The sequence below is a fragment of the Oryctolagus cuniculus genome, chromosome 14, assembly GCF_051225735.1.
Source record: "Oryctolagus cuniculus isolate XC-2025 breed Fujian yellow rabbit chromosome 14, ASM5122573v1, whole genome shotgun sequence".
NCBI classification, from domain to species: domain Eukaryota; kingdom Metazoa; phylum Chordata; class Mammalia; order Lagomorpha; family Leporidae; genus Oryctolagus; species Oryctolagus cuniculus.
The window spans coordinates 45,930,346-45,944,382 of record NC_142880.1 but is presented as its reverse complement, the minus strand read 5'-3'; the positions used below and the strand labels follow the sequence as shown (position 1 = coordinate 45,944,382).

Here is a 14,037-nt window from a genome sequence, read left to right as displayed (position 1 = left end):
CCTGTCTTCCCCCTCCTCCTGTACTCCTTGTCTTCCAGCCATCTTTCATCACTGACCCTGCCCTCCACTTTCTTCTCCAGTGTCCCCTTTCTGCATTCCCTTTTTCTTTTCTTCTTCTCTGCTTGAGATATTTTTCCCAGTTCTTTTTCCCTGCTTCCTCGGGAGCTGGCTGGCTGTGTGCTGATTTCACTTGACTTCTCTCTTCTTTTGTTAGCATCCTTTTTTTTTCCTTGTCTTTCGTCTTTCCTAATTTTTTTGGTTCTTCACTTACATTTTCCTTTTCATTTGATGTCATCTTCTCCATCTGCCTCCACTTCTAAAACAGGAGTCTAGTAAGAACACCATTCGCCTTTCAAATTCTGCCATTTTTTTCTTCTTAAAGATTTTTATTTATTTATTTGAAGGGAAGAATTACAGAGAGAAAGAGATCTTCCATCTGCTGGTTCACTCCCTAAATGACTCTAACTGCCAGGGCTGAGCCAGGCTGAAGCCAGGAGCTAAGAGCTTCCTATGGGTCTCCCACATGGGTGGCAGGGGCCCAAGCACTTGAACCATCTTCCACTGCTTTCCCAGGTGCATTAGCAGGAAGTTAGATTGGAAGTAGAGCAGCTGGAACACAAACCACTGCCCTTAACGCCCATCACAGGCGGTGGCTTAACCCCCTGCATCACAACTCCGAGCCTCAAATGCTTCCATTCTTGCCTCGGGTACCCAAGGGACTTATGAAAAGTCCTGTAGCTTTGGTTTTGGGAAACCCTTCTGTAGCCTGAAGTCACTGGTTGGTATGCACTTTTACAGGAGTGTTGCAATAAAAAAAGATTAAGGGATTCTTACCAAGTGACATAGCCAGCATTGGAATACTTGTCCAAGGGGAAACACAGTCATAAAAAGTCAGAACTATAAGGGATGGCATTGCGGTACGGCAGATTAAGCTGCCACTTGTGACACCAGCATCTGTATCTGAGTGCCAGTTCAGATGTTCTGAAAGCTACTCTTGCTTTCAGTCCAGCTCCCTGTCAATGTGCCTGGGAAAGCAATGGCTGATAGTCCTTGGTACTGGGCCTTTGCCACCCGTATGGGAGACCTGGGTGGAGTTCTTGGCCCCTGGCTTTGGCCTGGCCCAGCCCTGGCTGTTGAGAAGTGAACCAGAAGATTTGAGAAGTGAACCAGAAAATCTCTGGGAAACATCTCTGGAGCTCATGCCCTCTCTCTGCCTTTCAAATAAAGTGGAAAAAAAAATAAGAGAAAATCGATCACTGGCTTATATTTTAGGAGTATAAATGAGTTTTTACCAGCCTAATAGCCTACTAAAGATGCTTGCAATTAGGAAATTAATGGCATTGAACAAATTCTCAAAATTAAGAAGTATTAAGAGAGCCACCCATAATTCAGAGAGAGGCCTGGGAGTGAGTGCTGTTATTAACCAAAGAGTAGCAGACTAAATTGCCTATCAGTGAAGGCTGCCGTGAGTTCTGTTCTAATCTTTGAAACAGGAATAGGCTGTATCACTTAAAGATGATATATTAGTAAAGTAATTTTGTGCTAGAATTTTCCTCTGAGCTTGTTTTGAGAAACCCAGTGTAAAGTCACAAATCAGAAAAATAACTGTGTTTCATTCTGGTAGTCCTTGGCAAATTGGCTGTTTGTTATGGAAGAGCTCCAGAGCTTGGCCTGTTCACAAAAGATGTCTCAGCTCCGTGAACAGGGAGTGTGTTAGGTATAAGAAACAAGAATGTCAAGTTGAACAAAGCAGGTGCACTGTCCTTCCATTGCAAGCTAAACACAAACCAGAGGTGTTGTTGCTTCATTTTTTCCGATGTAAGGCTTAGGTCTATAATCAGTGATGCAGTCACTAAAGAAATTACCCAAAAAGGTCTATTTGAAATTTATTTTCCAATCTATAAAAAGAAATTATATTTACTTGAAATATGTTTAAATGCTGTCATATTTATTATTAGTTGATTTAAAAAAAACCCATGTGGACAATTTTATAAGAAGCTATTAAAGTAGAGTATTTTCTCTGCTGTATTAAATGATACAGATTTGGGTCTCCTTGGGGAATCTAGAATACAAAGGTATATGTTTCTGGAGAATATAGAAATTTTTTTAACCTATGAAAGTTGACATCTGTATATGCGTATTTCTCTCAACCAAAAGCAGTTTTCGACTAGATGAATTATAGTTAAGTTTTGTCCTTTCTTTTTAAGTCCAATGATTCAGTGTTGGGCTCCTCTGTCTCTTTCGTAGTCTCAGTCTGTTGCTTTATGTGGTGCCCTCTATATCCATTGCTTCTGCCTCCATGGCTTCAACCAACAACCATCAGAAATCCTGAGGAAGAAAATGTGTCTTTGCTAAACATGTATACATTTATTTCCTTGTCGTTATTTTCTAGACAATATAGTATAACAACTATTTACATAGCATTTCTATTGGGTATCTCATGTAATCTAGAGATGATATAAAGTACACAGAAAAATGTGTATATTTTATTTGCAAATATTATGCCATTTTATACTAGGGACTTGAGCTTCTATTGATTAAAAAAATGTACTCATTCATTCATTTACTTATTCACTTATTTATTTGAAAGGCAGAGTGACAGAGAGAGAGGGAGGGAGGGAGGGAGGGAGGGAGAGATATCTTCCATCCATTGATTCATTCCACAAAATGTTGCAACAACCAGAGCTGGGCCAGGCTGAAGCCAGGATCCTGGAACTCCCATCTGAGTCTCCCGTGTGGGTGACGGGGCCCAAGTGCTTGGGTCATCATCTGCTGCCTTCCTAAACACATCACAAAGAAGTTGTATAGGATGTGGAGTAGCTGGGACTCAAACCAACACTGATATGGGTTGAGAATGTCCCAGGCAATGGCTTAACCAACTGCATTACTGTGCCTGCCCCTCTGTGGATTTTTTTTGTAATCCATAGAAGCCCTGGAACCAATCCCCTCTAGATACTGAGGGTCAACTGTTACTATTTAAAGAACAGTTGGGTGATGACGCTTTTCTTTGAAAATATATGTTTATCCAAAAAGCTGTATTTTCTTTTCCTATCTAAGTTGAGTTTTATTACTAAACTCTGGAATCACTGATGATTTTGTTCCAACAGTAACCAAATGAGAAAATAAATGTGTAAGCTTAGGACCCCACTTAAAAATAATACCATCTCCGGGGCATTTGGAGGTATGCACGACCTGCCCACGTGGAAATGGTTCGCTCCTGGGTTTGGAGAGTCGGCCTGTTACTGGCCTTTCTGTGAGCTCCTCTCAGAGATTTCTCAGCTCTTTGAATAAGAGTTGCTTTGAAGATAAGGAAGGGATGACACTCCTGGGCAGCTCAGCTGAGCTGTTGTAGTCTCTGTCCAGTGCACCTGGGACCCAAGGCTTCTGAGTGCATGTCAGCTGGGCAGGGTTGAAGACAGGAGAAACCTAAGACCAGCTACAGGGTGGTGCTGTGGCGTATTAAGCTAAGCCTCCGCCTTTGGCACTGGGTGCCAGTTTGAGTCCCAGCTGCTCCACTTCCAATACAGCTCCCATGGCCTGGGAAAGCGGTGAAAGGTAACCCAGGTGCTTGGATCCCTGTACTCAGAAGCTCCTGGATCCTGGATCACCCCAGCTCCAGCAGTTGCAGCCATCTGAGGAGTGAACCAGCTGGTAGAAGACCTCTCTCTCTGTAACTCTGCCTATCAAATAAATAAACAAATCCTAAAAAAAAAAAAAACCCGCTACACATACTGTTGTACCTGATTCCAGTGACTTTCCTTGCGCTCCAGGTGGCTTAATGAACTCGTGGAAGCGCCGCTGGTGCGTCCTGAAGGATGAAACGTTCCTGTGGTTCCGCTCCAAGCAGGAGGCCCTCAAGCAAGGCTGGCTGCACAAAAAGGGCGGAGGCTCCTCCACGCTGTCCCGGAGAAACTGGAAGAAGCGTTGGTTCGTCCTCCGTCAGTCCAAGCTGATGTACTTCGAGAACGACAGCGAGGAGAAGCTCAAGGGAACCGTGGACGTCCGCACGGCCAAGTACGTTGACAAAGCCCAGGTGCAGGCTTGCGGGGTGGTGGTCTGGGCTGCAGGATTCCACGGCTCTGTGGTGCACCTTCCTGCAGCAATGCCTGCAGGAGGTATTCAGCGAGTCCTAAGAATGCACCTCAGTGAACTGCATGATTAGGAAACTGGGAAGCAGGATTGATCTGTGAACAATTTGCTCCAACATGTGGCTCTCATTGTGAGGATGGACTAGCCATTGGGAATGTAATAGTGTGTGTCAAGAGGAGGATGTGCACAGAGAACAATCAATGGGGAATCCTGTGTAGCACTTTCAATTCTTCCTCAGTCCTATGGACAAATTAGCTACATTGGGAGCAGACTGACTGGCCTTCCACCTGTATTGATTACTCCAGCCATCCTGTTCCCAGCAACGAGGGGAACAGAGCCCATCTTTGAGTCCCACACAACTCCCTTGTATGCCACCCCCATATAGAGCCAAAGCTTTGGCCTATCCAGGGCCTATTAGTTTTGTTTAAAAGTTTTAAGTATTGTCAGAAAATTGCTGAGGTTAGAGACAGCTGGTTTTCTTGGGTAACTGGATACTGAGCATACAAACTTATTTTGGGATAACCTGTAGCCATGTTCCACTCAAAATGGAACAACCACAAATATTTAGAAGGCTGGTGAAATAAGCTTTGAGAGATCAAATTAACTCCCCAAGTCATGCGACTTGGAAAGAAAATAGTGTTTCTCATCAGGCAGCATCAGCAACTTTGGAAAATTATTCAGTGGAAAGTTAAATGAGGAGAGAAAATGCATTTTTGTGCTTGACTTTATAAGGATGGATCATGAAATGCCCATAGCAGAATCCTGGATTTTTCTAGGTTGCCTTGGTAGGGTACATAAGAAGGGAGAGTACGTTTGTGGGAATTTGAGTCTGAATTCTGCAGCAACAGGTGTGGCCCAGCTATGTTATCTCCCACTGTCTTCTCTGAGCCCTGCCTGTCTATTCATGCTGTGGAACGGGTGCACAAATGCCAGGAGGCTGAGAGAGAATCGCGTGGTGATGAATTTCACCAGAGGGAACTGATGTACAGTGAGCCCTCCTTCTCCGTGGCTTCCACCTCCATGGGTGGGAAATCTGTGGGAGAAAAAGTCATGTCTGCAGTGGCCAGTTGCAGACTTTCTATTCATGTCCTCATTCCTTAGCCAGTAGGGTTACAAAACAGCGGTTTATATAGCACCTACATTATGTTAAGTGTTATAAATAATCAGGAGATGATTTAACATGTGCAGGAGGGTGAAAGGAGGTATGTGGTTAAATAGAAATACTATGATGCTTTGTGTAAAAGACTAACATGCACCTGCAAATCCACAGAGGTCCCAGAACTGTGGTCCTGCAGATACTAAGGGGTGCCTCTCTCGTCTGTGGCAGTTTGCTCTGGGCTGCTTAATGAAGCTGTCTTCTCCCAGTGCTTTGTCAGAATTAGTTAACACTGAGTGTTAGCTCTGCAGGCACACCTCTCACAGTCTAGAGAGCATGGTCAAGGTTTCTCCACATTCAGATTTTTTTTCATTTTATGTTTTGAAATCTGTTACTCATCTACCAGAAAAGTAGAAGCCTATAAGGCTACCCATGTACTCATTACCCAGCTGTCAGTGGTATCCACTCTGCATGGCCAAGAGCCCTCCATCTGCAGCTTCCTCCACCCTGCTCCCCCACCCCTAACCAGTTACATTCTTTTTATTTACTTACTTACTTATTTATTTAAAGTTTCTTTGTTTGAAAGGCAGAGTAACAGAGAGAGGGAGGGAGAGAGACAGAGATACCTTCCTTCCATTGGTTCACTCCCCAGATGCCCACAACAGCCAGGGCTAGGCCAGAAGCTCCATCTTGGTCTCAGACTTGGATGGTAGGACCCCAAATACTTGGGCCATCATCTGCTGCCTCCCTAGGGTATTAGCCGAAAGTTGGATTAGAAGTAAGGCAGATTCGATCCCAGGCTCTTCAATAGGGGATACAGGCATCCCAAGTGGTGGCTTAATGCGCTGTGCCACAACACCTGTCCCCCATTACACTGTGTGAAAGCCAATCCCAAACATATCATTTCATCCGTAAATATTTTAGTATACATTTGAGTACATTATCATAATACCATGACAACATTTGCAAAAAGCAATATTATCTCCTAATATTCTAACTCCAGGCATTGTTCAGATTTCCCCAGTTGTTAGCATAGGTTTGTTTGGTCTTACAGTTTCTTTCTTCAAGTCAGAATCCACATAAGGTCTAGACTTTGTCTAAACCTAAGCCTCCCTTAATTTATACATCTTCCCTCCATCTTCTCTTGCTGTCTATAATTGAAGAATCAGCTGCATTACCCTGCAGTTTCCAGCATTCCCTGATTGCATATCTGTGCATTGTTCTACCTGTTCCTCCTTCTCATTTGCATCCTGTGAATTGGTAGTTGGAGCAAAAGGACGATCATTCAGGTTTTCTTTCTCCATGAGAGGCTCTCATTAGTGGTGCCCATTTCTCTCTTTTCTCCCTGTTTTTTAAAAATGTATTTGAGAGACAGGCAGAGAGCTCCCCTCCGCTGGTGGTGTAAGCAGTGTGAGAGCGAGATCACGGTTGTGTTGAGGCCCTGACAGCAAAGCCTGCCCCTCCCAGTGAGCCCCTGAAGGAAGTCACGCTGCAGAGACACCAGCCCAGGCCACTGGACACTCAGGCTGGTCATTTGCAATGAACAGGACTTTCTCTGGCTCATAGTTCTAGAGGCAGGAAAGTCTGAGATCACGTAGATGTAACTGGCCAGGGCGTTCCTTCCGTGTCATCCAGAGACAGAAGGGCAAGAGTGAGCCGGACGTGCGAGGTGCAGCTTCAAGTCCTTTTCTAACCAGCACCAATCCATTCATGAAGACAAAGCCCTCGGGACCTAATCGCTTGTTACAGATACTACCTTCCAAACTGTGTTGCTTTGGGGATTAAGTTTGCAGCACGTCACCTTGGGAGACTAGGGGAAAGAGAACACATCGAACCGTAGCAGCTGAAACGAATTTGGGAAAGAACTCGCCCCAGACTGTGTTGCCTCCATTGTACATCAGAGAAGGAACTAATGGAAGTTGCATGCAGGAGTAGGGGCTGCTGCCCCAGAGTTTGCAGGGGGAGGGGAGATGTGCAGTATGAGAGGCCCTTCCCTAGAGAAGTCAAGGGAGAGCCTGCCTCTGGCCACACCACCATTCCACTTAGAAGCACAGAGGAGCCTGGCTCCCCCTGGAGGTCACAGCAGTCTTCCCTCATTTTTATTTTTATTTGAGATACAGACAACCCCAATCCAATGGTTTATCCTTTATTGCAGGCAAAGCCATGGCTGGGGCAGGCCAAAGCTGGGAGCAGAGAACTCAGTTCAGGTCTCCCATGTGGGTAGCAGGGGCCCAACTACTTGAGCCATCACTTGCTGCCTTCCAGGTTTTGCATTAGCAGGGAACTGGAATTGGGAGTGGACCCGAGACTCAAACCCAACCAGAAGCTTAACCATTAATCCAGAAGCCTATCCCTTCCATTATTTTCTTTAAAAAAAAAGATTTACAGAGAGATCTTCCATCCACTGATTCACTCCCCCAGTGGCCACAATGGGCTGGTCCGAAACCAAGAGCCAGGAGCTTATTCAGGTCTCCCACGTGGGTACAGGGGCCCAAGCACTTGGGCCATCTTCTGCTGCTTTCCCAGGTGCATTAGCAGGGAGCTGGATTGGAATTAGAGCAGCTGGGACATGAACCGGTGCCTGTATGGGATGTTGGCACTGTGGGTGGAGGCTTTACCCACTATACCACAGCACTGGCCCCTGCTTCCATCATTTTTAAAATTGAAAAAAAAAAGAAAGAAAAAACAAGACTGAGTGAGGGAAGCACTGTAGTCTTCTGTGATCTGTGATTTCACTTTCTGCAGTTTTAGTTCCCTACAGGCTGAAAATACAGAGAATTGTGTGTGTGTATGTGTGTGTGTGTGTGTGACAGAAAGACTCCATTCATACAACTTTTATTGCAGTGTATTGTTACAATTGTTCTATTTTATTATTTATGTTGTTAACCTTTTACTATGCCTAATTTATAGGTTGAATTTTGTAAGTATGTAAATATGTATATATATCATAAGTATATATGTGTATATATCATAAGTATATATATATATATTCCATCTGAAATCTGAAGTACTCCCAAATCAAACTTTTTGAGCACAGGCATGATACTACAATTGGAAAATTCCACACTTGCCCTCATGTGACAGATCACAGTCCAAGCATAGCCACACCAGAAATACCATATGAAATCATCTTCAGGCTCTGCATATAAGGTGTCTATTAAATACAAATGAAGCTCATGTCTAGACTTGGATTCCATCCCCATGTTACCTTATTGTCTATATTCAGATATTCCAAAATTAAAAAAAAAATTCAGAATCCAGGACACTTCCATTCTCAGGCATTTCAGATAGGAGGTACTCAACCTGTACAGGAAAAAAACAGAGCATACCTAGAGTTCATTGTTATCCGGCTTTCAGGCATCTTGGAATACATCCCCCAAGGATGAGGGGAACAAGTGCATACAGAACATGACCGGTTCCCACCTCAGATGTCAGCTTCCCACGAATTCCTTTTCTCAGTTCTCATTCAGAATTCTACACCCTTGATGTCCTTTTGCTGCGTTCGCTTTCTTGGCAGGGAGATCATAGACAACACCAGCAAGGAGAACGGGATCGATATCATTATGGCCGACAGGACCTTCCACCTGATCGCGGAGTCCCCGGAGGATGCCAGGTGAGGTCTGCGCTGCGGACTTTGTCCTAACCACATCCTTCCTCCTGCAAGCTCATGAGCTCGGCACAGAACCTTCATTGTCTGCTGCCTTTGGGAAGGTTTTAATTGGTCTTCCAGTTGGGTTTTTCCATTACAGTGGTTGGAGAACTGAGAGTCATAAAAGGTTTATGTTCTTGTCCCTTGAGGAGTTTCTCCCAGGGTGGACGTGTTCATGTCCAGCACAGCGTTCGGGATTTCTCACCGCAGATGTCACTAGAGAGACCCCTTGTGACCTGGGCCACGGCTGATAACTGTCACCCAGCAGCGTGTGTGAATTGCACTGCTACTCAGAGCTCTAAGCCTACCCTTTAGAGGCTTCTCAGCTTTGAAAGGGAACAGCTTGTGTTTTGCGTGGGGATCAGAAGAGCGGGGAGCATTAACTGGTGGCTGTTGAAATAAATGATAGTGTTGTGGCTCTTAAAGGTTTGTTTGTTTTTGTTTTTGTTTGTTTGTTTGTTTGTTTTTTAAGATTTACTTATTTGAGAAGCAGAGTAGACAGGTCTCCATTTGCTGGTTACTCCCTGAATGGCTGCCACGGGCAAGCTTGGCTGATCAGGAGCCAGGAGCTTTTTCCAAGTCTCCCATGTGGGTGTAGGGTCCCAAGCACTTGGGCTGGGCCATCTTCCACTACTTTCTCAGGCCATTAGCAGAGAGCTGAATCGGACAAGCAGCTGGGATACAAACTGGTGTCCCATGGGATGCCGATGCCACAAGCAGAGGCTTAACCTATTACACCACAGCACCAACTCTTGGCATTAAATTATTCAGTGGAAGAGAGAGAACGTAACTGTATTTCCTGTGCTGTTCTAAATGTTTCACATACATTAATTCATTTAATTGTCATGTCAGTGCTGTGGAGTTGATCCATGCTTTGTAGAGTAGGAAAATGAGCTTCAGAAGAAGGATAGAGCCAACCGCACGCTCAAGTCCCTCAGCAGGGGCCCTAAGCTTCCTAGGGAGCTTGTGTTTGACTGCGGTCAGAACACATTGATGTCCCTTGTCAGCTGAGCAAGCTGTCTGACTTTTCTGGACCTTGGCTTTCTGTGTTGAGGTGCTGAGGTGGTGGGACACAAAGTTGAGGTATTCACTGTGTGGTGTGTGACACATCACAGGTCCCATAGTGGCTGTGACACTGTGGAGCCTCCATCCTGCTGGTCGCTGCTGCCCCATGAGTCTGTGAGGTGACGTAGGTTCCTGTCTTCCACCCCCAGCAACACTAGAGAACCTGTTCCAGTTTATGAGTAAAATCCAGTGCCCGTATCCTTCGGTTAGAACCTTCTATTGAGTTCTCAGGACCTCTAGCTACGCCTGCCCCTCTGAGTGCTTCTGAGTTGATACAACACCATGGGAGCAGTGTTCGGGGTAAAGACATCAGAAAATAGCTCTTCCCCTGGGAACAAACTAAAACCCTGTTTGAACCCATAAATTATAACACACTGGAAAAACAAGCAGACCTAGAATTACTGCCCCATCATTCCGTCTGGGACTCCTAGTGACCACAGGCGGTTTTGTGTGGTCAAGGGAATGCCCACAGCTTTTCAGATGAATTATAGACCCAGTGCTGGGCAGCTGTCCTGTCTGTTTTATGCCAAAACGAACCTGCTAAATTTAACATTCGGAATATTTTAGCCAAAAACTTTTCCCCCAACCAGTGGAACATATTTTTACCAAGTCCTTTTCATATCCTAAGTTATACTTGATTCAGGAAAAGAAATTTGAAAATTTAAGCGTTAACCATAGAGATCAAAACTACAGCAAATTTTGCTTTTCTTTGAATGTGATTCCACATGGCCCATATCTTGAATGCATATTTTTTCATTGTCTGATTTCAAATATTTCTTGAGCTATGTAAAGCAATGACTGCAGTTTTGTCTTTTGGCTGATCAGGGTTCATGGAGCAATTCAGATAGTGTTTCCCTTGGTCTCTTGGTTTCCCAAGCATTTGCTTAAATTGAATCTTTTCTAGTTCTGGGTCACATTTTTCTCCTTCAGAAATTCCAGGAGATAGGTTTTAGTGCTCTCCTGTAGGTACTTTACATGCCCAAATAAACTTAACTTTTAATTCCGTTTTGCATTAAAGTAAACTAAGCTCTTAATTCCACTTTCCACAAGCTTTCTGGAGTACCCTGGTATGTAGGTATTACTTTTTCACTTACATATCTCATTGCATACCAGGTACTTCCTCCTCTGCATTTCTTAGTGGGAGTGTGTAGATCTGTGTTGTGATCAGCCCCAAACAGGCGAGGGGTGCTCCTGCTTCTCTCTCGTGTTTGCTGATTGCTGAATAAACGCTGTGGATGGATGGGCGGCTCTTCATGGTCATTTTCCTCATGCCTGTGTTGTTCAAAGTCACATCCAGACTTGTTCTGCTTGATTTTTCTGGAATTGACATATTTTCTTATCCTGATGAAGCTGGAAGTAAGAAAACAGCTTTGAAATAAAGGGAAAGGAGTCTTCTAGTCTAAGTAATTGTCTGCTTTCTGTTGCAAGCAATTGCTTTTGATTTCCAGCTCTCCTGTGATTTTCTTTACTTGGGGAGAAATCCTGTCAGATGGTTGGAAACCCATTCCGGGAATGAAGAGAGAAACAGACATTGAGTAGCTGTTTGGGGGTGGCACTCTGGTATTATTGGTTGCCTTTCCTTGAAATTGCAAAAACAAAAAACCCAGAGGCAGAGAGACAGAGAACACCCATTCGCTGGTTCACTACCCACACGCTCACAGTGAGTTGGGCTGGGACCAAAGCCAGTAGCAAAGAACTCAGTCCAAGTTTCTCTTGTGAGTGGCAGGAACTGAATGACTTGAGCCATCACTGTGGCCTCCCAGGATCTGCATTAGCAGGAAGCTGGAGTCAGGAGCTGGGAATCAAACCCAGGTGCTCTGATATGGGATGTGAATGTCTTTTTTTTTTTTTTTTTTTTTTTTTTTTTTTTTTTTTTTTTAGATTTATTTATTTACTTGAAAGTCAAAGTTACACAGAGAGAGAAGGAGAGGCAGAGAGAGAGAGAAAATCTGCGATCTGCTGGTTCACTCCCCAGTTGGCTGTAACAGCTGGACATGCGCCGATCTGCAGCCAGGAGCCAGGAGCTTCTTCTGGGTCTCCTACACGGGTTCAGGGGTCCAAGAATTTGGGCCATCTTCTACTGCTTTCCCAGCCATAGCAGAGAGCTGCATCGGAAGTGGAGCAACTGGGACTTGAACCGGCACTGCAGGCAGCGACTTTATCCTCTATGCCATAGCACTGGCCCTGGGATGCAAATTTCTTAACCACTAGGCTCAACTTCATTTTTTTTTAAATGAAAAGAGAGAGCAGGTGTTCGGCGCAGTGGTTCAGATGCCACTTCAGGCACCTGCATCCCAATTAAGAGTTTCTGGTTCAAGTCGCAGCTGTGCTTCCAATTCTGGCTTCATGATAATGCACACCCTGGAAGGTAGTAGATGAAATCTCTGGTAGTTGAGCCACATTGTGTTCCTGGCTCCTGGCTTCAGCCTGGCCCAGCTCTGGCTATTGCAGGCATTTGGGGATTGAAACAGCAGATGGAAGGTCTCTCTCTCCCTCCCTCCCTCCCTCCCTCCCTCCCTCCCTTTAAGATAAAAAAACAAAATTTTAAAAAGGAAAGGCACCTATATGTTCCCTAGATCTATAAATTATGTCTTAAATACGGAGACTTGGTTTAAGTATTCTGAATTGAGTGGAGGATTTCTTTATTGGCTGCCAATTTCTTTTTTTTTTTAATTTTTTTATTTTTTAAACTTATTTAATAAATATAAATATCAAAAGTACAATTTTTGGATTATAGCAGTTTTCCCCCCATAACCACACTTCTACCCGCAAACCATCCCATCTCCTACTCCCTCTTCCATCTCATTCTTCATTAAGATTCATTTTTAGGCCGGCACCGCGGCTCAATAGGCTAATCCTCCACCTAGCGGCGCCGGCACACGGGGTTCTAGTCCCGGTCGGGGCGCTGGATTCTGTCCCAGTTGCCCCTCTTCCAGGCCAGCTCTCTGCTGTGGCCAGGGAGTACAGTGGAGGATGGCCCAAGTGCTTAGGCCCTGCACCCCATGGGAGACCAGGATAAGCACCTGGCTCCTGCCATCGGATCAGCGCGGTGCGCCGGCCGCAGCGCGCCAGCCGTGGCGGCCATTGGAGGGTGAACCAATGGCAAAAGGAAGACCTTTCTCTCTGTCTCTCTCTCTCACTATCCACTCCATCTGTCAAAAAAAAAAAAAATTTCATTTTTAATTATCTTTATATACAGAAGATCAACTTAGTATATACTAACTAAAGATTTCAACAGATTGCACCCAGACACATAAAAACACAAAAACAGTATAAAGTACTGTTTGAAGACTAGTTTTACCATTAATTAGCATAGTACAAACATTAAGGTCAAAGATCCTACATGGGGGGTAAGTGCACAGTGACTCCTGTTGTTGATTTAAAAATCGACACTCTTATTTATGACGTCAGTAATCACCCAAGGCTCTTGTCAAGAGCTGTCAAGGATGTGGAAGCCTCTTAAATTCACAAACTCCGACCTTATTTAGACAAGGCCATAATCAAACTGGAAGTTGTCTTCTCCATACAGAGAAAGGTGCCTCCTTCTTTGATGGCTGGTTCTTTCCGCTGGGATCTCACTCACAGAGATCTTTCATTTAGATCATTTTTTTCACAGTGTCTTGGCTTTCCATGCCTGAGAAACTCCCATGGGCTTTTTAGCCAGATCGGAATGCCATATGGGCTGATTCTGAGGCCAGAGTGCTGTTTATTGGCTGCCAATTTCATCATCAAGTGTGTGTGGAGGTCTCTGGGCCCTGCAGAGAACCATGGTGCTAAGGTGGAACATGTGGTACTGAAAGCACTCTGGCTTTTTCTTTAGCTTTGCTCCTTGGTGATTCAAACAGGTGGTGGAATGTGGAAGGGGCGCCCCCCTGGGCAGGTGCAGAGGCTGAATACGCCGTAACACTTGCTCTCTTCCCACAGCCAGTGGTTCAGCGTGCTGAGTCAGGTCCACGCGTCCACCGACCAGGAGATCCGGGAGATGCATGACGAGCAGGCCAACCCACAGAATGCCGTGGTACATGGGCCAAGGGGGCCGGGGAAGGAAGTCAGGGCAGTGGGGAGAAGGCAGGACTGGGACTTTGCAGACAATTTCTCTCTCTCTTTTTAAAGTAACAGTATAATGATTAAACAGAAA

At 44.9% G+C, this 14,037-nt stretch overlaps 1 protein-coding gene across 8 annotated transcripts in view; it reads left to right on the top strand.

The window, feature by feature from the left end:
• The window catches only part of MYO10 (myosin X), a 106,877-nt gene that overhangs the window by 75,173 nt on the left and 17,667 nt on the right, over positions 1-14,037 (top strand). For all 8 annotated transcript variants that reach the window (XM_008262082.5, XM_008262083.5, XM_089312648.1 and 5 more), the window contains 3 exons: positions 3,771-4,014; positions 8,703-8,798; positions 13,824-13,917. In XM_008262082.5, the coding sequence (XP_008260304.3) occupies positions 3,771-4,014; positions 8,703-8,798; positions 13,824-13,917 (434 nt within the window). The remainder of the gene's footprint in view (positions 1-3,770; positions 4,015-8,702; positions 8,799-13,823; positions 13,918-14,037) is intronic.